This window comes from Muntiacus reevesi, chromosome 10 (genome assembly GCF_963930625.1).
Source record: "Muntiacus reevesi chromosome 10, mMunRee1.1, whole genome shotgun sequence".
NCBI lineage: Eukaryota > Metazoa > Chordata > Mammalia > Artiodactyla > Cervidae > Muntiacus > Muntiacus reevesi.
Window position 1 is genome coordinate 65,082,281 of NC_089258.1, and position 25,056 is coordinate 65,107,336.

Genomic DNA, 25,056 nt, shown 5'->3' on the forward strand with positions numbered 1-25,056 from the left:
AACTGGAAAATTAAGTGCTCAGAACTGGAAAATTTTGTGACAAGGTCAGAGTCTCTCTGGAAATATAGAAATACTGCTTCTCAGTCTATACGCCATTTATCTAGCAGTCACCTTTTCAGTGTCTCATGCTGAAACCACTTTAAGCTCTTTGCCTTCTGAATAAAGCCAATTACCCTTCTTTCATATACCTTTTTTTTAACTCAACATTGAAAATCCATTTAAACCACAGTATAAAATAAAGTTGCTAGATTTAGCAAATAAAAATAACCAGCGCTCAGTAAACTTGGATTTCTGATAAACAGTGAGGGTTTTTTTTAAGTATATCCCAAATATCACATGCGATATGATGTGACATATTTTTGTGTACTAAGATATTACTCAATATATATCTGAAATTCCAGTGCCACTGAGCATCCTGCATTTTATCTGGCAATGTGACTGCAAAGAGAAAACAACTTGAGAACCACTTCCAGAGCCAGATCAGTCTGCGTTCTGCTGCTTACCTGTTCTAACGGTGGTCTCCTTTACTCGACTCCAGGGCTATCTCATGTCCACAAGCTTGTGCTCACAAGATACTGCAAAACCCACCAGGAAGCGGAAAGTCCAGGCTCACAGTCTCTTCTGATTTGGATTTAGTTTCACAGTCATCATAGCTCCTTTTTCACTAATATAGTTTTGCAGGTTATTCTACTGAATTATCCAAGCTGACAAACAGCTTTAGTCCTGTTTCAACCCAGTCAAGTTTCTGTGTAGAACATTTGCAAAAACTTTGATGGAGAAGTCTCCAGAATAAATACACATTATACAAAAAGTTCTCTCCTGGTGTATAAGTATAATCATCTTCTCTGGGTGTGTACTGCTAGCTCCAGAGGGATGATGTTTCTAGCCCAAGATCCAGTTAATATTTTTATAAAGATAAGATTGGGTTAAAGTCAGTGCCACAGAAAGTCTTCAAAGGCAATATCAGGAGATAAGATGTCACAGAAAGATGCGAGGAAACCAAGGGAAGGGGTCAGGCTGCATTGGTCAAAGACCAGCCTACTTGCATTGGTTGGATGAGTACTGTCTCACCATGTTGGGCCATGAGTACCATCTTGATTTTGCTGGCTCCTTCTTCCCTGACTGCCTGCTAAATGCATTTAGCTACTTTGTTCTAGAAGCAGTAGGCAGCTTTCCTCTGGCTCCCACTGTTTCACTCACCACCCATGACCTCCCCAGCCCACTTCACACACACAAAGGGAGGAACTACCCAGCTTGTGCTGCCACAGGTACTTCGTTCATTTGGCTGAATGAACCCCTTACGCAAAATTGGAGGGGTCACTCCTCCTCCGCCTTAATGTCTGCCAGCCCTAGACTAAGGAGCTTGCCATCCAGTTTCAAAAGCATTTCTTGGCCCTGGGTACTTTCTGAGAGGTCTTGCAGGCAGTGCTGAACACAAAGTGATTAATTATGTTCTTTTCTCCCAAAGCTGATCTGCAGTTCACCAATCAAACAATCCAACACTAATAGAATGCAGGTAAAGTGTTCTATAAATGTAGGAATTAGCATTTGTGTTATGTCACAGCTCTAACTTATATTAAGGAAGTGTGGTCATATTATAAAAGGATGGACTTTAGTTGACTACTCGCAAGGTAACACACATAGAAAAGTGAAAGTGAAAGTCGCTCAGTCGTGTCCAACTCTTTGTGACTCCATGGACTGTACGAATTCTCCAGACCAGAATACTGGAGTGGGTAGCCTCTCCCTTCTTCAGGGCATCTTCCCAACCCAGGGATCAAACCCAGGTCTCCCACATTGCAGGTGGATTCTTTACCAGCTGAGCCACAAGGGAAGCCCAAGAATACTGGAATGGGTAGCCTATCCTTTCTCCAGGGGATCTTCCTGACCCAGGAATCGAACTGGAGTCTCCTGAATTGCAGGCGGATTCTTTACCAACTGAGCCAAGAGGGAAGCCCACACACATACAAGGTTGGAGCTAAAAAAATAGGCTACCTGACTATCCTTCAGCTGTTAGTGTTTGCATGTCTGGAGTATGCCTGTACTACTAACAATATCTGCTTATGACTTAGGGAGGCTCAGTCTTACTTAGGCTATTTAGTGTCAACCTCACAGTGCAGACAATGACCCCTGAGAGATCTTCTGCCAGTTCCATAAGCGTTTAAGCATCTCCAAACCCAGTTATGTAAAACGATAGCCTACTACCATTTAGTTGCCAAGATAATAATTGCTTTTACTTTGATACTCTTCAGTCTCCAGAATTGTTTCAGTTTCTCTCCCAGGGTCCTACACTTGTTTATCTTTTCCTGAACTCCTTCTTATGATGTTTGTCTTAAGCTGTAAAACTGTTCCAATAACAGTACTGACAGTGTTTCTTTCATCAGAAGTCTCCATTATCTGGGCAGGCACTCTTCAGTCTTGGTTCCTGGACTTTCAGTTTTACATTCTTTATTAAAGGAAAAAGCTTTTATAAATGCCTACAGAGTTTTGTCTTTCCTTTTATTTCCTGTTGACTAAAGTGTACCCCTCCAAAATAAGCTGCTATAAATTTAGTATACTTTGAAACAAATGTGTATTTTATTCATCACAAAAACATTTACCTGTATTTTAATGACAGGGTTCATATCAGAATGAAATAGTTTGTCCCTTCAGTCTACAAATACTGATTTATAGAACTTTTACTTGAAGTTCGGGCTTCCCAGGTGAGTCAGTGATAAAGAATCTGCCTGCCTGTGCAAGAGACGAGAGACCCAGGTTCGATCCTGGGTCAGGAAGATCCCCTGGAGAAGGAAGTAGCAATCCATTCCAGTATTCTTGCCTGGGAAATCCCTTGGAGAGAGAAGCCTGATGGGAAATGCAACCCACTCTGGTATTCTTGCCTGGAAATCCCATGGACAGGGAAGCCTGGCAGGCTACTGTCCATGGGTTCGGAAAGAGTCAGACTTGACTTAGCAATTAAACAACAACAACAGTGTGAAGTGCAAGGTTCCTAACATGGGCCCACATTCCACTCTACTGTTTGATACATTCTATATGTTCAGTTTCTCAGAAGGGTTACTGACCAGGGACTGTGCTCTCTGGGGATGTGGTTCCTTAAGTGACAGAGGCACATAAAACCTATCAGTCTCACTTCAGAAGGATCAGGGAGGGGGAGTATGGGCTAATTTAGGATCAGGACTTTTCTTTGAGAAAGCCCTCACAGATTATCCTAAAAGATCCCTACCACTCTTTACTCCATTGAAAGCTGCTCTTGGAATTTTTAGCTTTGTTGTTGTTGTAGCTATTTATGCTAGTATTGTGAATAAATGTATTCACCATCGAGGTTTCAGTTCTGTTTCATGTACACAGAGATGGTACCTTTAAGGTGAAGAGAGATAAGTAGATGAGGTTGCATGCATACGTTGTAAGTAACTTCAGTCTTGTCCAAATCTTTGCTTAGATATAGAATAATGTCTTATAGGCCTATCTCCCCCAGTGCCAACACCCCATATCCATCCTAATAACACCCCCTCCTCCACATAGTGTTTCCCCAAAACAGTGAAGGGCACTGACTGTCATTACCTCTCCTGTCCCCCTCCCTGATAAAAGTCCTCTCTTTTAAGTAAGAGTTAGCATGCAGTAAGCTTTCTGTGGTTTCAAAGCCAAATCATCCTGGAGGTTTAACCAATGCCAAGTAAGAGAGAAGAAAAAAGGTAGAAAGTAGGGAGATGTGTCCAGGGCCCTTGCCCTCTGAGTGAGGTGAAAGGGAGATAGGACCGCCTAGCTGCCAAGGAGGGCAGCACCCCCGAAAGCCACGTGCAGATGCTGAGAAATGTGTCAAAGTTTTAAATCAAGCTGGGACAGGTACTGGAATACTCTGACTTAAACAACGCTCATCAGTTATTCTTTGTGACTCAAAGGTTTATGACTTGAAGCTGGCGCTACTGATGCTTGTGTTCCTCCCCCCTTCTTTTTTTTGCTAGGTTTCCACTCCTTCCCTGGGTCCCCTCCCTTCTTCCTCTTTGTTATCTGCCCTTCAGCTGGAAGAATGGTCCAAGGACCATGCATCAGCTGACCCAACAAGGGCTCCAGACAGTACCCGGGCTGCCACCTGGGGAGCTGGAGGACATGTGGGGATGTGTTCCGCAGGACGGGTGCCAGCTCACCCAGGGAAATTTATTAGGCGACAGGGATGCGGGTGTGGGGAGGGGAAAGCCCCTGTCTGGGTTTATAATTGAGATGATACGCCTATAGGTTGCATAATAAACAAACAGAAGAGGGGATGTTGAATGACATGGTGCCTCAAGCGAGGGAGAGGGTTCTCAGGCTTCATGTCAGGGCACAGAGCAAGGAGAGTCAACCAAGTCCCTCCTCCACCCCTAGAAAGACCTCAAAGCAAGAATGTACAGCTGTGTCCCAATCCCTGGATAAAGGACACTGCTCTGGAGTCATTGTGAGTGACCGGTCCTGGGCCTCTGGGATGGCTGACACCACCGCCTCACGAGGAGAATAGTGTGAGATCCCCAATTTTGCTTCCCTTGTTTGAATTTCACCTGAAACTGTGAATCCCAAACTTTGGGGAGTGGATGCATGAGAATTTTCTGCCTCGATCTCTTGCAGTTTCTTGGGCCCTCGCCACAGTACTGGTATTTGACTTAGAGGCCTAAGAGGGAAATCAGTCCCACGTGGGTAGATAACAAAACACTTTCCACCTTGGAATCATGAAGTGGAATTTCAATCTGAAGCCAAAAATCCTATCTCTGCCTGCTTCGCTAATTACATAAATTTCCTTGCTAGATTCTGCAGCTGTTTCTAAGAATACAACTCTGGTTCCCAGAAGTGGCACTGCTCATGGAGGGGTAGATGGCACTTATGCCTGGTCTGGAGCTCAGACTCTTAAGTGCTCATCTTATTTTTGTTGACGATGCTAGGTGACCCTAGATTCATTTCATGCTTTGAGACAATGAGACAGACAGACAGAGAGAAGTGTGTGTGTGTGTGTGTGTGTGTGTGTGTGTGTGTGTGTGTGTGTGTGTGTGTGTTGGTTCTGAATGTGGTGGTGGTTTAGTCGCGAAGTCATGTCCGACTCTGTGCGACCCCATGGACTGTAGCCGACCAGGCTCCTCTGTCCATGGGATTTCCCAGGCAAGAATACTGGAGTGGGCTGCCATTTCCTTCTCCCTTCCCCACCCAGGAAATCAAACCTGGGTCTTCTGCGTTTCAGGTGGATTCTTTACCAGCTGAGCTAGCAGGGCAGGAACTAGCAGTAAAGACTAAGGGCAGAATCCTTACAGAGAGCACTGGGAGAGAAGCAGAGCTATAGCTGAAAATAAATATATATGCAGCTGCTTCCAGAATGTTCCAGATTTTACTATGGGAAGGATCATCTAGCTTTATAGATTACCCCCCCTCCAATATACTGTTTGACCTGAGGAAGAATAACCTGATGTGATAGGATGCGTTTCCCCCTCTCTTATCTGTGCCAGAACCTCACCACCTAGTCTGACAATGTCCCATCATAGCTTTCATCAAGAATAGAGAAGTCAGGGGAAAGGCTTAGCTGAATAACAATGAGCTCTCCCCAAATATGCAGATTATTTCAGCTTGAGTGTGTGTGTGTGCACGCCTGCGCTTGGTACAGTTGTTTCTAAATTGAAATGTAACCCGGTTACCCAGAGGAGAGCAAGTGCTTTGTAAAATTTTACTTCTTTTGTTTCTTGAATTCCTTTTAATAGAAAGATGAACAAGTCTGAGTAAATGTGACTCCCACAAATGAGTACTGTATTTTAGCAAAAATTAGACTCACAATAAACCCGTCTTGATGATATAGGGTGATTGGGCAGAGAACCTAGAGACCTACTGTGGTTAAAAATATTAAGGACCTTTTATTTGACACACAGATGAACCAATAAAAATGTGACCTCTTGACATCTATAAAAAAAGATATCTTGGGTTTCTTTCAGTGAAATATTTGAAGGCTTTAAAATTTTAAACAAAGCCCAGCTGGTTTATATGCACAAGTTCCAAATCCTGAAATATTCCCATGGTTTCTAGTTTCAAAGAATCCTGCTGCTGTAAACTAGTGGATAAACTGAACTGGTAAGAGATTTTTCTTTTTTAAAAATGTTGCTTTATTTTTGGTATCAAGTAGTAGGTAGAATAAGTAAACATTGAGAGGAAAAATGTGAATTACTCTGGTGGGAAAAGGAAAAGAATATCATTGTGATTCAAATGTAGTAAAAATTATAAAAGCTAAGTTCCCAGTCAGAGTGTGAAAGTATACCAGATTCTCTCCCAGATTTTACATTTAAATTTAATTTATAGTCACAGTGCCACACATTTAGATTCTAGAGCTGAGAACAACATTTTTGAAGTTCCCCCTTTAGGTCACAGTCCCTGTATTATATTTATTATTTTTGTGAAGGGATGGACAGTCTGACCTTTCTTCCCTCAGCCTGCCTAGATTAAGCTCCTTTAGCCCATGATTTGGAAGCCAATAAATAGCTCCATTGTGATTACCAATGCTTTATTATTCTTCAAATGCTAAATGACCTCTAATCATGGTCATTTTGAAGTATTCTTTTTTTAAATTTCGTGATAGCTGTCCTTTTGTTGTTCTCTCTGGATCTAACTTAACTACTAGCAGGCTTTCCTGCAGAAACACATGTTCTTCTCAGTAATGAATTTTCATTCTCCACACTCCTCCAGGCTCAAGCACTTTCCACTCTTGCACTCTCTCTAACCCTGCCTCCTCAAGTTACTAAGTTTTCATTTTGTCTTTTGCTCCCCAAAAGTCTTCAGTCTGCCAGTTCTTAATGTGCCAGTGTTGCAAACCTGCTGAACAGTGTCCGCCCAGACGGGAGAAGGGTATTTGCAGCGGGCAAGTGCACTCACTTTGTAAGGCACAGTGTGGAGAAGCACTCTGCCTCTTCCGACTCAGGGAATGGAGTTTGCGTGAGAAGTCCCAAAGAGCTCCTGGTAAATCAGTCTGAAGGTTCTACGTGGGCTCCATTCACACAATTGTTTACACTTCCTGTCTGGGAATCAAATTTCTGTCACTGCAGTGAATCCTGGCATTTTCATTTAAACTTTGTACCTGGAGGGGGAAAAACAGGCTATTCCCTCAGAAAGGCAACAGGAGGGAGCTATTCTTTCTCTCCTTCCTGTGTCCTCTGAAAGTACACATGGACTTCAGGCAGGTTTTCACTTCCAAAGGGGCAGAGGCATCAGGTTGCTCCTGAGCAGATCTTGTAATAGTTATCGCAAGCTGGCTGCCTCCTAGCCAGGCATGCTCTCTCAGCAAGCCTTTCGCCCAAAGTCCCTGACTTTTGAGTTGCAAACACTCTCTCTTTTTAGCCAGTTCAGACACAGGGACATTTGGACTTTTCATAACCTCTCATTCTAGAGTTTATACATGTGGAAATCCACCCTTTCCTCTTCTAAACCGACAACTATGATTAAACCCTGGAAGGAAGGGATGGGAAGTGTGTGAGTACATAGCCCACCAATGACTCAAGAGTCAGAATTTCCGAGAGAAAATATTTGATGAGTTTTTCTAGGCTTTGGTGGGAAGGAAGAGAAGACTTTTCCTCCAGGCGTCTCACAAGGCAAAACAATGTAAGGCAAAGTTAGGGCTAATATATAAAAAGCATCTGGTGCATCCAGCACACTTTAACCTCATAACCCTGTAATCATTTGGCACAGCAGGAAGAAAGTCAGGACAAAACCAAACTATGCACTCAATATTCTTTGTGTGACTGTAACTTAGATCCTTCGGGATGGCCTTTGGGGCATCATATTGATGGTAGGAGCTTGCTCTAAGGCACAGCTTGAGGCAAGGATTGGAGTGGCTGGTCACCAGTGAGTTTAACGATCTCTTAATTGAAACTAACTTTCCAGTAGAAAAGAATAGTACTGGAGTTTAGAGACTATTCATCTTGAATACTGTAGTCACATCTTTGCTGAGTTGATTCTCCTTGCTGAATAAGCAAAGCAACAGAAGAATAAATAACTACATTTCCCCAAATTTAAAAGGTAAAAACATATTGAAAATAAATTTAGAGAGTTCATTTCTTTTTTAAAAAAAATCTTAAAAATTAGGATTCAGAATGAAAAATTAAACAGGATTAGTCTCCATTTCATCTATTCAAAAACGTTTCATTTTTATCAAACAGAAACTAGTTAGGAGGTTTCAAGTTCCTTTATATAGTCTTTTGGCATGTAGTTAATATAGTCAGATAAAGTTACTATTCACCTACAGCCTTGGGTTCTTTTATTCCCCATACAGACTATTTAAATGATATCTTTATTGAGTTTTCATCGAGAAGTATTATTTAACAGGAAATCTCAAATAAGGGGTAACTCTAAAATGAGCAAGATTTTCAGCAACGTTATGATGAGAACCTTCAAATTACAAGTTAGTACAGTAAACAATATAATGTACAGGGGAATATATTAAACAAATATGAGAATGATTAACTTTAATTAAAAGCGTTTATCTCAATATTTTAGGGTACTTCTGAGGTATTGAAAATAATCTGATTTTGTTGAGTGTGTTTTTTCTATAGCATATAAGTAGATTAAAAGTTTAAAACTGAAATAATTAGAAAGTAGGACATCCATTACAATTATAGTATTTAAGATTCTAAGACTAAAGATGTTAATGTCCAACCAAATAGTCTCCTTTTTTTTCTTTTGATTTGTTTTTGAGAGGAGGTGGTTTTCCCATGTGCTCACTGTGCAAAACCTGTAAGCACAGGGAGAGCCAGTGAGGCAGGGTTGCAGCAATAAAAACTGGATAGAGCACCTTATGAGTGTTCATCAACAGAGAGCTAGTTACTTAAGTAGCTTAGGATTAGGGCATAGATACATAATAGAATTCTATCCAAACCTTGAAAGAAACTGGGTACATCTGTATACATTAACATGAAGACATGTACATTATTTTTATTATATTTATATATTTAAGCAATTTGTAGAATAATTCACATAGAAATTTGTGAACAAAAAAATGTGTTCATATATGTGTATGCAGAATATATAAAATATACTGGCAATTGCTTAGAAAATGATTTGAATAATCATATTAGCTACCTCAGTAGATGGGGGGAGTTCCACTTTCAAGTTCATTCGATTCTATGTTGATTTTCTACATGTTAGCCTGTATTATGTGAATTTTTTCAATTTGTGAAAAACAAAGATTGATATAATAGGTTTCCCTTATCTACATATTAAAATATTAAGAGTACTTATTTCTATATTTTTTCTTCCTTGATCATTTGCATTGTCTAGTTTTTCCATACTCTCTATATGTAGCTGTGTATTGAGGGCAGAAGGAGAAGGGGGTGACAGAGGATGAGATGGTTGGATGGCAGCATCGACTCAGTGGAGATAAGTTTGAGAAAACTCCAAGAGATAGTGAAGGACAGGGAAGCCTGGCAGGCTGCAGTCCATGGGGTTTCAAAGAGTCAGACACAACTGAGCAACTGAACAACAAAATAAAGAATTAATTTTAAAAATATTAAAGCAGAGAACAGTCCCAACAGAGGGACAACGTACAGAGGCAACAGAGTAGGAAGAAAAATGCCTGAGTGTGTAGTGTCCAAAATAGTTACCAAACCTTATTATTAAGTCATAAACTTAAACAAAATACCTCTCACCCCAAGGCAAAAATGTCAGCACCTTTTCAGATAATTGATGAAGAGGCCCCAGGTGGTTGTATACAGACAATTTCTTAAGCATAATAAAAAGACAACATTAATTTAATATTAAAGCTTACAATCAGTCAGATTTCTAAAAACTAATGTTTGACTGGAAATAGTTCAACTTATTTCTCATTATTGCCTCCATATCCCATGCAGGGTAAAAACCATCGCTTCCTTTACTGAGAACAATCTGTAACTTGACTAAACAAAGATACTTTAAAGCTTACTTGAGATAGCAGTGAAACCCATCAAATTTATTGAGTCATTTCTTTTGGATATATATTTATAAACTCAGAATTTTTGTGTTCTTGTGTTCTTATGAACTTATAAATGAACCCCAAAGAAGGGTTTGTACTGTCAGGAAAAGCACACAGACTTGTCCACTGTGCTCAGCATTGACTCTTGTTTCAGCACAATTTTTGCAGACCAGGATGTAAACTTCAGAAAATCTGGCATAACTGCCTTTTTACAGACACTGAACTTCCCCAAAGCATGCTCCAAATTCTAGCACCATCTCTCACTCAAAGAAACTGAAACTGCATTCAGTAACCTGGAGGAAAAGTTCATACTGTTAATAATAAAGTGTGAAAAGTGAACCATCTAAAACATCACATAGACATAGACACAAGATAGCCACATTTTTCTGGGTAGAGTAAACCCCAGAGATCTATTCCTTCAGAAACAGATCTGAATAGCACTAGCATTAATTCACGTCACTAACACACACACACACATACACACACACGCACATGCACACACATACATACACACACTCTCTCTCACACCCTGTAGGTAGCCCTACCACTTTATTTTCTTTCTCTTTTAAAAATAATTAATTTTAACAGACAATAAATGCCGATAGTATAAAATTTAAGTATCTTCCCCCAATTCCTGTCATTCACTCACCCAGATTATCCTCAGATGGTTACATTTTAAAATTTTCAATACATTTGAAAAATACTTTGGGGTAAAGAGCGGGCTAGGGTTCAACTTTATTTGCTTCCAGATGGCCACACAAGTGCCTCAGCTTCATGTATCAGATGATTATTCCTCTTTTTCTCCCATGTTCCACAGTGCTACATTTGATACCATCTAAATTCCTGTGTTTAACACAATGTCTAGACTCACTCTTCAGTTCCATTGACATGAAAGCACAGATAATCGTTAAGTTCTAGGGCCTGAACCCTTGGGTTAGAATCTCAGTGCCGCTGCTTACTGGCTCCGTGACCTTGGGCAGATTGCTTAAACTCTGCCTAAATTCCTCACTTATAAAATGAGGAAGTGAATAACTATAAGATTATTGAGGGATTGAACGATTTAAGAGATGAGAACACTCAGAAAGTACTTGACATAGCATGCAATTCATATTAGTGATCATTACTCTTAAAACATACTGTTGTTGTTTTTGTTGGTACTTAAATTTAAAACTCAACATTCAGAAAACTAATATCATGGCATCCGGTCCCATCACTTCATGGCAAATAGATAGGGAAACAGTGGAAACAGTGTCAGACTTTATTTTCTTGGGCTCCAAAATCACTGCAGGTGGTGACTGCAGCCATGAAATTAAAAGATGCTTACTCCTTGAAAGAAAAGTTATTACCAACCTAGACAGCATATTAAAAAGCAGAGACATTACTTTACCAACAAAGATCTGTCTACTCAAGGCTATGGTTTTTCCAGTAGTCATGTATGGATGTGAGAATTGGACTATAAAGAAAGCTGAGCACTGAAGAATTGATGCTTTTGAGCTGTGGTGTTGGAGAAGACTCTTGAGAGTCCCTTAGACTGCGAGGAGACCCAACCAGTCCATCCTAAAGGAGATCAGTCCTGGGTGTTCATTGGAAGGACTGATGTTGAAGCTGAAACTCCAATACTTTGGCCACCTGATGCGAAGAAATTACTCATTTGAAAAGACCCTGATGCTGGGAAAGATTGAAGGCAGAGGAGAAGGGGATGACAGGGGATGGGATTGTTGGATGGCATCACTAACTCAATGGACATGGTGGGAGTTGGTGATGGACAGGGAAGCTGGTGTGCTGTAGTCCATGGGGTTGCAAAAAGTCCAACATGACTGAGCAACTGAACTGACCTGAATTAAATTGATGGATTATTTAAGGGAGAACTGACATGTAAATATTGAGTCTTCCCAGGTAAACATCATGTCCTTGTTCTTATGTACTCAAGTCTTTTTTTGTGTCAGACATACACCCACAGATCTTTATGCATGTTTTATAAGGATTCATGTTCCCCTCACTACAGTTCTTTTTCCTGGGATATTTTATCATCATATGGTTCCATCCCCTGTAATTCTAGTTATTACCTCCCAACTGGCTTGCTCTATCTCTAAACATCCCTTGTCCAGAACTCTTAACAGAAAGCCTTGACTACAACTGGTCCCTAATGGTGCAACTTTCTGTATTTCTTTAAAATAATTGAGATTCAAAATCGTTTATCAAGGTTCAAGCATTTCTTTCAGTCTGGTGTTTTCTCTGGTGGAAATGTTCGCAATTGTCATCTTTTTCTGGACGTGAAGTCTTGAGTTTATAGAAAGCGTTCTTACTCTTCAATAAGATTTTATGCTTGAACCCTTTATCTGAGTTTTTGCTTCGTGGGCCTTAAGTATTGCTGGAAAGCACAGGTCCTTTAAAGTTCAGGGGGAAAGTGTTTATAAAGATCTGCGACTGAGGTAAGACAAAGCTATAGCCAGAGGCCTGGTTTCCTGAGAAGGAAGGAGCTGCCCACTAATCTGTCATGCTCTGTCTCACGGGATATTAAAACCATCGCAGGCTCCTTTCCTCTACAGCCAGTCCTGTGTCTGACAGTCTTGCGTCTGTCCCCACGAACCACATGACCAGAGCTCCACACCAGGGCTCAAAGTACCACAGAATGAGTCATTAGGGTATGGGCAACAAAGAAAACAGGAGGGACAATGAAACCTTGTTAGTGACCATCCTTCCAATCACTGTCTAATGTAATTAGAAGAAGGAAATCACCTTTAAAGGACTCATTGGGCCTGCTGGGCAAAGCATTCCAATTCTTATTCTCCATCACTTCTCTTTGGTTATGATTCTTTGATTAGGGTGAGATGAATTTTAAAAGAAAACACTCACTGGGGCTTCTCTGGTTGTTCAGTGGTTAAGACTCTGCGCTTCCAATGCAGGGGGCACAGGTTCAATTCCTGGCCGGAGAACTGAGATTCCACATACTGTGCGGCATGGCCAAAAATAAACAAAAATATAATATTTTAAGAAGGGGAAAAAAAGAAAGCACTCATTAAATGTTTTCTAGCCAAAATAATGGTTGTTGAAAACAGATGGTGTATGTAATAAAAGAAGATCCTCTCCTGACCCATCCATAGTCCTGTCTTTCCTATATGTTTCCCTTAAGCTTCTAAAAGGGTCAGGGGAGTATATATTCACACACACATGCATACATGTATACACCACAGGCTGCAAAAGACGTTTTGGTGGTGGTGGTTTTACAGGCGGTATTACACCCTTCAGAGGCAAATGGCTGATTTAATCCTGGCCCAGAGCTGACAGATCTTGGGAAATGCCTATTACATCCTTCGGAAGAGTTCTGTAAACAGGTATTGTGGTTACCAACAGCATGGAGTCTCAGTTTCAGACTCTGTGAGTAATTCACTTAGGCAAGCTTTCCCAAACCAAGAGTGAACACGAGGCCTGATGACCCTGGTGACTGTTAATAGAGCCTTTGGTCTCATAGGCACCTGCTTTATCCCAGCCCCAGCCATTCGGGAAGCTAGTTTGTTTGTATCTCTTTCCTTCCTATGTACAGATGTTCTTCCAGCTGGTGGGAAGGCTGGCCAAGTTTACAGGATCTCTTTGCCTTTCTGAAGATGCAGGACATAGTCATCCACCATAAAAATGCACTTGGGAAATGTTAGTGTTGTCTGTGTCTGGGGAGAGTTGAAGGTGTAGGTGGACCTGCATAGATCTGGGAAGAAGGACCCAGATCAGATTGTAGAATGAGGTGAGGAGTAGACAAATACGGAGGATAGAGAGGACAAATATGGAGATTTTTATGAACTGATGGCAAGCAAGGCTTTGCCTCAGTAAAGAGTAGGAGGCAAGAGAAGTTGAGTCGATAGTTTGTCCCTAGGAAAGAAAGAGACTGTTTCAGAGTGAGTTCTGGGAGTAGGAAATGAGGCGATTATTAATGCCTAGACTATAATGGGACAGCTTAGTCGCACTGTTTTGGAATTTCAGGGAAATTAAAGAAAAAGAATAGGGTTCACATATGAACAAGAAGTTAGGAAGAGAGCTTGATTCTTGGGTGGGATTCGGACAAGGAAGTGCAAACAGAGAGGTTTTGAAAGTTTGCATGAGTTAAGCTTTGTCAGGAGACTTAGGAATAAGATTGTGCCTTCTGTACTTTGTTTCTGCTGAGAGATTTCCAATCAGCTTCCTAAAAGAGTATATATTATTCACCTTATTACTGATCAAACTGGGTGTTTGCTGTTCTGGAAGAGTGGGAAGTAAGCATCAAGGCTAAAAGCTAACAGGTCTTTAGGAAAAACCCTGTTAAGCCCTCTATGAGGAAATGCCAGCATGTGTGTGCCCCATTTGTGTGTTACATGCACCTGCACACACACACACACACACACACACACACACACACACACACACACACACACACACCTCTCAGGATTTAGTTGAAGTTTCTCCCTTTAGTTTATGAGTGGCTGTTGGTGGCCTACAAACCAAAACTGGGGTCTACATCTCTGACAGCCTCCTTTTCTCAGTCACAGGGTGTCCGCTCAAACAGTGTTTAAACCTTAGCCTCGGTCACGGTAGACCTGCTTCTTCACACACCATGCACGTAATTTTCAGGTAGAGGCTCCTACCTCCTCCTAATTGTGGAATATCCGGATGAAGCTTTGTCAGTGGGAGCCACAAGATATGAAAATCAGCATGAAAGAACTTTCTTTTCTGAGTTCAGGATTTGAGGTTGGTGATAGAATGAAAGCTACTGGGATAGAACAATTTGGGTCACAAAGCTGTGTGAAGAAGCACTGCATTCATTTTGAAAAGGGGGGAAGGAAATCCATGCATACTAATTTAGCTTCCCTAAACTTGCCATTCTTCAGTTCAGCCCTCGAGATTTATTTAGGTCAGGGTTTTGAGTTAGATCTCTCACTGCCCTGGGAGACTGAGATTGTTATTTAAGAGCTCAGTTCTGAGGAAGAATCCCAGAGATAAGACTGATGTGTTCAGTTTCTATTATAACCTCATGAGCGAAATCATTTTTTTGACTGAAGTGTGGGTCTTAGACACAGACATGCAAACCTACCCTATCAGACAAATAAAGAAAAAATATATAAATTGTGAACTGATAGATTCATATCTAACACTGTTTGGGGGATGCTAATAAAAGCCTTAACATGAGGTTGATTATCCCAGAGAGATTTAAAATTTATACCACACTCATCAGCGTTCCTTCATTCTCTCTAAATTCAACGCAGATTTCAAAGTGTCTTTCAGGAGTAGGGCTATATCAGAACCAGGTTAAGTCAAAACTAACCAGCAGTGTCTTGTCACTTCCAGATGAAGTTATGGGGTTTGCTTTTCCCTCTGGATCTCTGTGCTAAGAAATGTTAGAAACATTTCCACAACCCTGTCTTGGATTTTATCTTCCCAACTTTAAACATTCTAATAGCATGAGTGATAGCTATATGACACAACTTTTTTTAAAAAACATAGTACTGAAATAAACATGAAAGTCTCATGTCTTAGATGCTATGCAATAAGAATAAACTTTAATGGTAGAAAGTAGATGTTCCTGTGCAGCCTCCCAGGTTGCTCAATGTTGAAAGAATCTGCGTGCCAATGCAGGGGACACAGGAGACGTTGGTTCAATCTCTGGATCAGGAAGATCCACTGGAGGAGGAAATGGCAACCTACTCTAGTATCCTTGCCTGGAGAATCCCGTAAACAGAGGAGCCTGGCAGGCTGTAGTCCATAGTGTTGCAAAGAGTTGGACATAAGTGGACAACACAGCACACACACACGGTTGTTCCTTTACAGAGTCAAATTATTACTACTACTATTATTATCATTATTAATATTATTTAGCTTTCATAATGCAAATGAAGGTAAAAGGAGAAAATAAGAGAGCTGTAGGGGATTGCTTTGAATGAAAAATTTAGACATTAAAAAGTTAAGGATTTTTCTTTTTAGTTTCATTAAGTCACTAGTTCTGGAACTTTTCAATAATAATACTGCAGCACACGATCATAGTACAATAATTGAAAGAGAAAGAATCCTTTTGAGACACAAGTAAAATAGCAGTGTAATATGATTGAGCTATATAGTATCAGTCAGTCAGTTCAGTTGCTCAGTCGTGTCCGACTCTTTGCGCCCCCATGAATTGCAGCATGCCAGGCCTGCCTGTCCATCACCAACTCCTGGAGTCCACCCAAACGCATGTCCATTGAGTCGGTGATGCCCTCCAACCATCTCATCCTCTGTCGTCCCCTTCTCCTCCTGCCCTCAGTCTTTCCCAGCATCAGGGTCTTTTCAAATGAGTCAGCTCTTCGCATCCGATGGCCAAAGTATTGGAGTTTCTGCTTCAACATCAGTCCTTCCGGAAGTTTAAATGGATAAAATATGCACATGTACCCCCAAAACAGATTTTTGGGTTACAGTTTCAGTTCCTGTTTTTTAATAAGTTCACATATAAGTAAATATTGAGCCCTTTATAAACATAATCTATTTTAATCCTCACAACTACCCAAGAAGGTATTATTGTTGCCTTGTATGCTGCTGTTGCTTGGTCACTTTAATCTTGTTTGACTCTTTGCACCCCATAGATCATAGCCCATCAGGCTGTCTGTCCATGGAATTTTCCAGGCAAGAATACTAGTGTGGGTTGCCATTTCCTCCTCCAGGGGATCTTCCCGACCTGTGGATTGAATCCAAGTCTCCTGCGTCTCCTGCATTGCAGGTGGATTCTCTACCACTAAGCCACTGGGGAAGCCCATTGCCATGTATGTATAAGGAAGATAAGATTTGAAAATAAAGTTACTTCTCCACAGTCATGCAGCAAATAAATGGAAGTTTCAGGATTCTTATCAATATAATAAACAAATTTTCTCCAGGATTATTTCACTTAAAATCTTAGTGATGTAATATTTAATACCAACAAGAAAATGTACGTGAATATAAATTATAAAGTATAATAATACAACAGCCATTAACCCCAAACCCAACTGAATATCTGGAATTACCTTTCCTGTTAAAGCTACCTATGACTCTACCCTAGCTAGTCTCCTTGACCCCAGAGGCTAACACAATCCTGATTGTTGAATTTATTATTCCCTCTACATTTTATGAAATGCTTTTACCATGTAAGGCTTCATTTTTAATGTTGATATTTTACCCAACATTGTTTTAAAGAGTTGTCCATGTTGTTCCATGTAGCTGTGGCTCATTTACTTTCACTGCTCATGTAGTATCCCGCTGTGTAAATATTCCATTTTATTTATTTTTTTTTTCTTTTTTCTTTTTTTTATTTTTTATTTTTCAGTGGGTTTTGTCATACATTGATATGAATCAGCCATAAAGTTACACGCATTCCCCATCCCGGTCCCCCATCCCACCTCCCTCTCCACCCGACTCCTCCGTGTCCTCCCAGCCCACCAGGCCCGAGCACTTGACCCATGCATCCCACCTGGGCTGGTGATCTGTTTCACCACAAATAATATACATGCTGTTCTTTCGAAACATTCCATTTTAAAAGATCTGTTCTCCATTAGATGGACATTTAGATTATTTCGTTTTTCCTAATATAATATTAGTGTACTGTTCCTTCAGTTTTCTAGATGCACAGTTACAAGAGTTTCTCTAGGCAACAAGCCTCAGAGCAGAATTACTGGGTCATATCAGAGTCAGTGTTCAGCTTTAAAATGAATATAAAATTGCTTTCCTAGAAGGTTGAACCAGCCCATATAAATGGGCTCTCATCTTTCTAACACTTCCTGACATTACCAGACTTTTTCACTGTAAATATTATATATGTGAATTATAGTCTTGATTTTCATTTTTTATTACTAACTAATTTAAGTGTCTTGCCATGTGTTTGTTCACTTCTTGTTTTCCATGCCTTTCCTATCTTCTAATTTTATTAATTTTTGCTCTTTTATTAATTTCTTTATTTTGCCTTCTTTGAGTTAATTCTCTCATTCTTTTTCAAAACTGGGTGCTTTATTAATAGTTAGCCTTTCTTCTTTGCTAATATAAATAATTAAGTTTATATTTTTTATCAAATATATTCCACTCTATTTCACCATTGAAAATATGCACTATTTTCACTGTCATTCAATATTTAACATTTTCCATTATAATTTCTTCTTCAATCATGAGATATTTAGTAGTTTCTTAAATTATGAGTCAATGTGAAAGTTGCTCAGTCATGTCCGACTGTTAGTGACCCCATGGACTATACAGTCCCTGGAATTCTCCAGGCCAGAATACTGGAGTGGTAGCGGATATTGTTGTTCTTGGTTTCTAACTTATTTGCATTTTGGTCAGAGAATGTGGTTGTTCTGATTATCTATTTCTGTAGAACAAACTATTAGGGGCATAGCAATCACTTATGCATTTTCCTCTGGAGGTTGACTGGATCACCTAGGCTTTCCTCAGAGTCTCTTGGACAGTTGCAGTCAGAAAGTGACTGGAATTAGGGTCTCCGTTCACATGACTGGTGCCTGGGCTGGGGAAATTCAAAACAGCTGGATTTCTTCTGGCGTCTCTGTCCTGGCCCTTCCATTTGGAAGTTCCACGTCAGGAACTCAGGCAGCCAAACTTCTTACATGGAAGACACCAGAGCAAGCAACTGTCCAAGAAAAACTTGCGGAAGCTACGTGACTTTCTCTAACCCACCTTGGAAGTAGGGCAGAAGCCCTTGGGCCACATTCTAGTCATTGAAAGTCACAAGGACCTCCTGGGTTCCAGGAGAGGGGACACTGACTCTATCACTTGATGAGAGGATTGCAAAAGGTTTTGTAACGTGTGTTTTTAAATTACCACAGTGGTTAACATAACCACTTCTTTAAAATGTGTTGAGATTTGCATTATGGCTTAGTATATGGTCAGTGGTTTTATTTTGTCTCGTTTACTTGGTCTTAATATTGCAATGTTGAGAATGTATATATTCTTTTTTTTTTAACTGATGGGTACAGATATCTATACAAGGTCTTTAAAACTTGCCTATTTTACTTTTCTTTTTGCCTGCTCAACCTATCCAGAATTGAGAGAAGTATGTTGAAATCTCTCACCAATATGATATTTGTCCATTTCTCCCTCAAATTCTACCAATATTTGCTTTGTAAATTTTGAGGTTATTTTATTAGAGGCACACAGCTTCAGAATTACTTTATTTTCCTCATTAAATGAGCTTTTTTTGTGCCGTGTAATAAGTTTTCATCATTTATAGTCCTTTTTGAATTGAAGCCTTTTATTTGTATTTACATAGGTACCCTAATTTTTTTCATATGTATTTGGTTGGTAAATTCTTTTCTATTCTTTTACTTTCAGCCTTTCCATATTCCAATCTTTTTAATGTAGTTCAAATAATATATAGCTGTATTTTTATTTTTAAGCAACCAATATAATCTGTAAGTTTCAACTTTTACATGACAACTTGAGACCATTTATATTATTACTGATAAATACTAATATATTTGAATATATGTGTCCCTTCATTTTGTGTTTTTCATTTGACCTGCTCTCTCCTTTGTCTTTATCCTCAGCCTTTTTTGCTTCAAAACATTTCAAAATCTTTGTTTTCTTATGTTTCAGAACATTTCAAAATCTTTGTTTTCTTATTCCAGTTTTTCCCTATACTAATTTAGAAGTAATGCACTATTTCTATTCTTGTAGAGATTATTCTTGAAATTTTGCTATGCATACTTAATAAATAAACACAAGGACCTTAGAACACTCTACTGCAATTATTCTTTCCTGACTTGCTGTTGTCTCTGTAGTTGGCTTTTTTAAGCTCCACAAATAAACCTGTTATTATCATTGTTAATACTGTTTTTATTTTCCATAGACAAGGTTTTTTTCCCAATTTACCTGCAATCTTTGCTCTCTATTCTTTCTTGAATCTCAGACTTTTAAGGTCATTTTCCCTTTTCTTTAAGTATGTCTTTCCAAATCTCCATTAGTAAAGTTCTCTTGGTTGTTAACTCCTTCTATTCTTACTTATCTGAAAATGTTTTTTTACCGTCATCCTTAAAAAAATTTGGGGGGCACATACTTCAAAGTTATCTTCCCACCCCAAGTCAAAGATATCCCACTGTTCTCTGACTTGCATTTTTGTTGTTGTGAGGTACACCATCAATCTAATTACCATTTTCTGTAGATGATTTCTCTTTTCTCTCAAGTGCTTTTAATATTTGTTTCTTTTAGTAATATTCTGCAGGTTCACTAAATGGTGTCTAGGTGTGGATTTCTGTTTATTCTGCTTGGTATACATTATTCTTCCTGTACTTGTGAATTGAAGTCTTCCATCAGTCCTGAGAAATCCTCAGTTACCATGAACTCAGATGTTGCCCCTTTGCTCCATTTTCTATATTTACTCTTAATAGGACACCAAAACAGTTATGGTGTTTGGTGTCCTTATCACTTGAGATTCCATGTTCTTCTAAAGCCTCTCATATTTTTTAATAGGCTTTATGTTCTCCAGCAGATGTATATTCACAGTGAAATTGGGAGCAAGGAATTTCTCATATAACTCCAATCCCTTCCCCACATGCACAACCTCCTCTTTTATCAACATCCCTCACCAGAGTGGTACATTTGTTAAAACTGATGAGCCTCTGCTGACAGATCATTATCACCCAATGTCCACAGTCAACATTTAAGATTCACTCTTGGTGTTAAACATTCCATGGGTTTGGACAAATGTATGATAATATGTATCTACTATTATAGTATCATACAGAGTAGTTTTACTGCCCTAAAAATCCTCTATACTTCACCTAATCATTTTCCCTCCCTTCTAACCCCTGGCAACTGCTGATCTTTTCTTCTGACTGTCTTCATAGTTTTACCTTTTCCAGAATGTGAAATAGTTGGGCTATAAAAGGGGAAAAAAACATTTGGGAGGTGGGAAATGGAAGATGAGAGAAGAAAAAGATCAGAAGAAAATACAACAAAATATCCTACTCAATTATTGAATATTATTGAAAATGAAATTTCACTTATATTTAAGAGCACTATGCAAAAGAGTATTGTTACATGCCAAACATACTAGATAATGGCTCAGATGTAGCAGGTTTTAGTGCATAAAAGCAAGACAGCCAGCACATATATTGTCATCTTTTTATTAGTTTGGTAGTTGTTTTAAAACTGTTTGTATCACTGTGAGGAATGCATGTGTCCAAAATATTCTGTCAGTAATACTTTGCCATGGTGGTTTTATATTCTTTCATAACAATCACAATAGGGTTCTTACAAAGGAGAATAAATTTTGAAGAGAGACTAAATGTATGAAAAGTGGAAAATAACTCTTAGTGAAAAGTGTGGAAGAAATCACACAAATACAGGTATTCCACTTCAAAATCCAGATGGGAAGGTTAAAATCAAAATATGATTGGCAAATTAGAGCAGTGACACAGGAAAAAAGGAAGAGATCATCTTTAAGAAGGTCATTTTGGCAAAGAGCCTTGAAATTCTACACAACCAAACTGCATGGTCCGAATTTCACAAGCCTGTATAGGGACCACACCACATACCTCATGAGGCCTCAGTGATAGTCAAGGAGGGTGTTCAGCTTTACTTGGGGATTTTCAAGAAATGTGGCTCTGTACATGTCACGGGTAAAGAGTTCTACCATAGCAGGTGAAATCCTGGGATTTGCACACTCAGGGGACACCATGATCTATTTTGAATTGGTGTGAAGCATGGTGGCTGAAAGAGTGGATGCTTCTTCCTTTCCACTATTTTTTTAAATTAGTAGATTTTTTGAAAGTTGGATGTGTTAGAGCTCTAAACAAGGAAAGGAATGAGAGTGTAAATTCAGCTTTACACTGTAAATCAGGACAAACTAGAACCTACAGATGGCTGAAAGGAATTGAGAGAACCACTGGTCCTGTCCCCTCAATTTACATTCTAGGAAAGGTGAGACCCAAAAACCTGCTCCAAGCTCACAAGTATCATTGCAGAGAGACCCAGAATTTTGCTTCTTCAGTTCTTAACAATGTTAAGTCAAGCAAGCTGCTAACTATAATCTCTCTGAGTTAAATATCTTATCTGTGATAATAATGTTCACCTCCAAATTATACTATGTCTTCAGCCTAAAATCCTTCGCTAAATGATCCAGTATCTTTCTCATGTAAGTTTTATCTGTATTTATTTATCTATAATAAAATATAGAGGCTTCCCAGGTGGCCTAGTGGTAAAGAAAACGCCTGCCAATGCAGGAGATGCGGGTTTGATCCGTTGATTGGGAAGATCCCCTAGAGAAGGAAATGACAACCCACTCCAGTATTCTTGCCTGGAGAATCCCATCAACAGAGGAGCCTGGTGGGCTACAGTCCATAGAGTAACAAAGAGTTGGACACAGTTGAGCACTGAGCACAGCACAGTAAAATGTAATACAAACATATCATGTATATCTAATATATCTAATTTCTAAGATAAACTAAGGAACAAGTGATAGTATTATGTAAGCAACTCAAGGTCACTGATAGTGTCTGTGACCAGGGCAGAAACGTGAGTTACATCAGTATTCTTTCTTCTACACATGCATGAACTGAAGGACCCTCACAGATTCATTTTTCTATTTCAGACCTGGAGAACTCAGTTGTGACATTGAGTGGGCTTTTCTAATTTTTTTGCCCTTTATTGTATGTTTGTTTTGTCAACCCATGAAAAAGATGACAATAATCAATACAGAAATAGCTGTGAGTCCAGCAGCAGAATATTTGTATAGGAGAGAGTCAATCTACTCTGGTCTCTCCTGATAAATCTTCAAACGTCAGTCTTTCACAATTCATGACTCCTGTAACCAGGGCTATTTTTAAAATGTCTAACGTGTTCTCATGTAGTTCCCCCCAAGCAGCTTAATTCAACTGAATTCATAAGAGATAATTGACTGAGTTAGCTATGCATGAAAAGTCAAGCTTGACGACTGGCTGCAACTTCATTCTCCTGCTGGCCATTAAAGTAAGTTAATGATCTGGAGCTGTGTAGGTGTTTCCAGAAATAATACTGTAATTGCCAACATGCTGTAGTTAGCAGCTGAGAAAAAGAGCTGTTTATTATTTTTCAGGCAGTCGCCCTAACCCATGCCATAGTATTTTTAAGATGCAATCTACTATGAAGAAAAGCAACACATTACAACTCAGGTGAACACAAAACATCTCTTTTGTAAAAACAAACTCATGAATGATTTCACACAGATTTTCAAAACTATGCAAACTCAATGCCCCTAGGTTTCCAACTTATACACTAAACCTGCCAGCCTTTTGCAGTAAGTATTTATGGAGGCCTTACTCTATATATAGCATCTATATGTGATGCTAGAGTAAACAGAAAAATCAAATAAGATACCTAGAATATTTCTTTGAGTAAATAATGAAACTTATAACTAAAGCAAAAGTCCCACCTGTTAAATGACCTTGCTTTGCAAATTGATTTTGTGTCTTAGCATTTCTGGCTTCAAACCACATTGGGAAAACTACTTAAGTAAATTCCTAGTTAATCATTAAGAAAAACAAATAAGATCTTTGGATTTTGTTTGTTAATTTTTTTTTTTTACAAGTGAATGAGAATTTATTAGGTAGGAAGTGGCGAAGGTGCAGCACAAACAGAAGTAGGCAACACGTAAACTGAACGGAACCCGAGATTCCGGAAAAAAAATCTGTCGTTTACACAATTGGCCACTTCCACCCGCACTGATACAGGGCTTGTTAGGGGAGATGAGGGAGTTATTTCAGTGGTAGGACTGGTGGTTCCGAAATGCTGTATACGCCATCTCCGTGAGGCTTTCAAGGCGAGGCCACCGGTTCAAGGTCGAGATTTCAGAGTGGACGCAGCCAGACCCACCAAGATAGCTACGATCGTGAAGCCCTGGGCGGCGATCCGGGTACGCATCATGAGTTGGGAGCGCTGGCTCTGTCCACGGTGGAAGCAGTAGAGGCCATAGGTCAGGGCGGCTGCAGTGCCCAGGCAGCCTATGGGTACCAGTGGGTTCTCGCGGGTCTTGCGAATAAACTTTTCCTTGAAGCTTTCCGAAGTGCTGTATACACTGGGGCTAAAGCCTTCAATGACTGGGGGTTGCGATGGTTCAAAAGGCGCCTCCGGAGTGACACGGCCAGGAGTCTCCATGTTTCGGGCAACAGCAGTAGGCGAAAATTCCTGTTAATTTTTTAAAATATCATAATCAAGCTTAAAAGGTAGATAACAAACTCCTAAAAATATTTTTATAATAAATGACAAATGGTTAGTATCTTTAAGAAAAGACAAAATGCTTCATCAAAAAAAAAAAAGAACAAAACTGTGGGATTAGATAGGCAAGTTTTAAAATTATCACTGGTTAATAAATATGAAAACACTCAAACAGTATAACAAAAGGTCTGGACACAAAAAGACAAATACTGTATGATTTCAGTTATATGAGCTACACAGAATAGTCAAATTCCCAGAGATAGCAAGTAGAACAGTGGTTCCTGGGGGCTAGGGAAAGAAGAATGGGGAATTAGCTGGGGAGGATGACAAAACTCTGGCAATGGATAGTAGTGACAGCTAGAAAAATGATGTGAAGGGACTCTGTGCCTTTGAGCTGTACACTTAAAAGCAGTTAAAATAAATTTTATGTTACATATATTTTACTATAATAAATTAATCCAGTTTAATACTCAAACAAATGTAGACTTAATAATGAGATAATATATTTTTGCGTATTAAATTAGTAATGGAAATTATAATGTTACAATGCTTAACATTGTAGAGAAATGGGTACATTCAGACACTGGTGAAAATGTCAAATAAGTACAGACGTTCTGAATGACAATTTAGAAACAGATATGTCCTAATGTCCTTCTGCCTCTCAATTCAAAGTAAGTGAATTTCCCTAAAGGAAATTATCATTCTTGGTGTTTAAAATTTTTTATAGAAGAATGTCCATTAAAGGAAAAATGGTGAAAAATTTGAAGTTCAGTACTGATTAGCAATTTGTTGTATATCCATAAGAAGAAATATGAAGCAACTTTAAAAAGCTATATTCTTCAGGTATATGAAGTGAAAGAAAATGTTACAAACAATATACACTGTGATCCCAATGTTGTACAATAAAGAATCTGTCCTTAGAAAAACAGACTGGGAAGAGAGACATGAAAATGTAA

At 39.3% G+C, this 25,056-nt stretch overlaps 2 protein-coding genes across 4 annotated transcripts in view; one reads left to right on the forward strand and one right to left on the reverse strand.

Annotated features, from left to right (window-relative positions):
• The window catches only part of DLC1 (DLC1 Rho GTPase activating protein), a 413,805-nt gene that overhangs the window by 334,107 nt on the left and 54,642 nt on the right, over positions 1 to 25,056 (forward strand). The window lies entirely within an intron of this gene.
• On the reverse strand, positions 23,469 to 24,150 carry LOC136176818 (HIG1 domain family member 2A). Its single transcript, XM_065947455.1, has one exon. The coding sequence runs from the start codon at positions 24,038 to 24,040 to the stop codon at positions 23,720 to 23,722; it is 321 nt and encodes a 106-aa protein (XP_065803527.1). The 5' UTR covers positions 24,041 to 24,150; the 3' UTR covers positions 23,469 to 23,719.

Bases quoted from the DNA above. Each gene is read 5' to 3' on its own strand.
- LOC136176818 (XM_065947455.1), bottom strand. From the start codon at position 24,040: ATGGAGACTCCTGGCCGTGTCACTCCGGAGGCGCCTTTTGAACCATCG.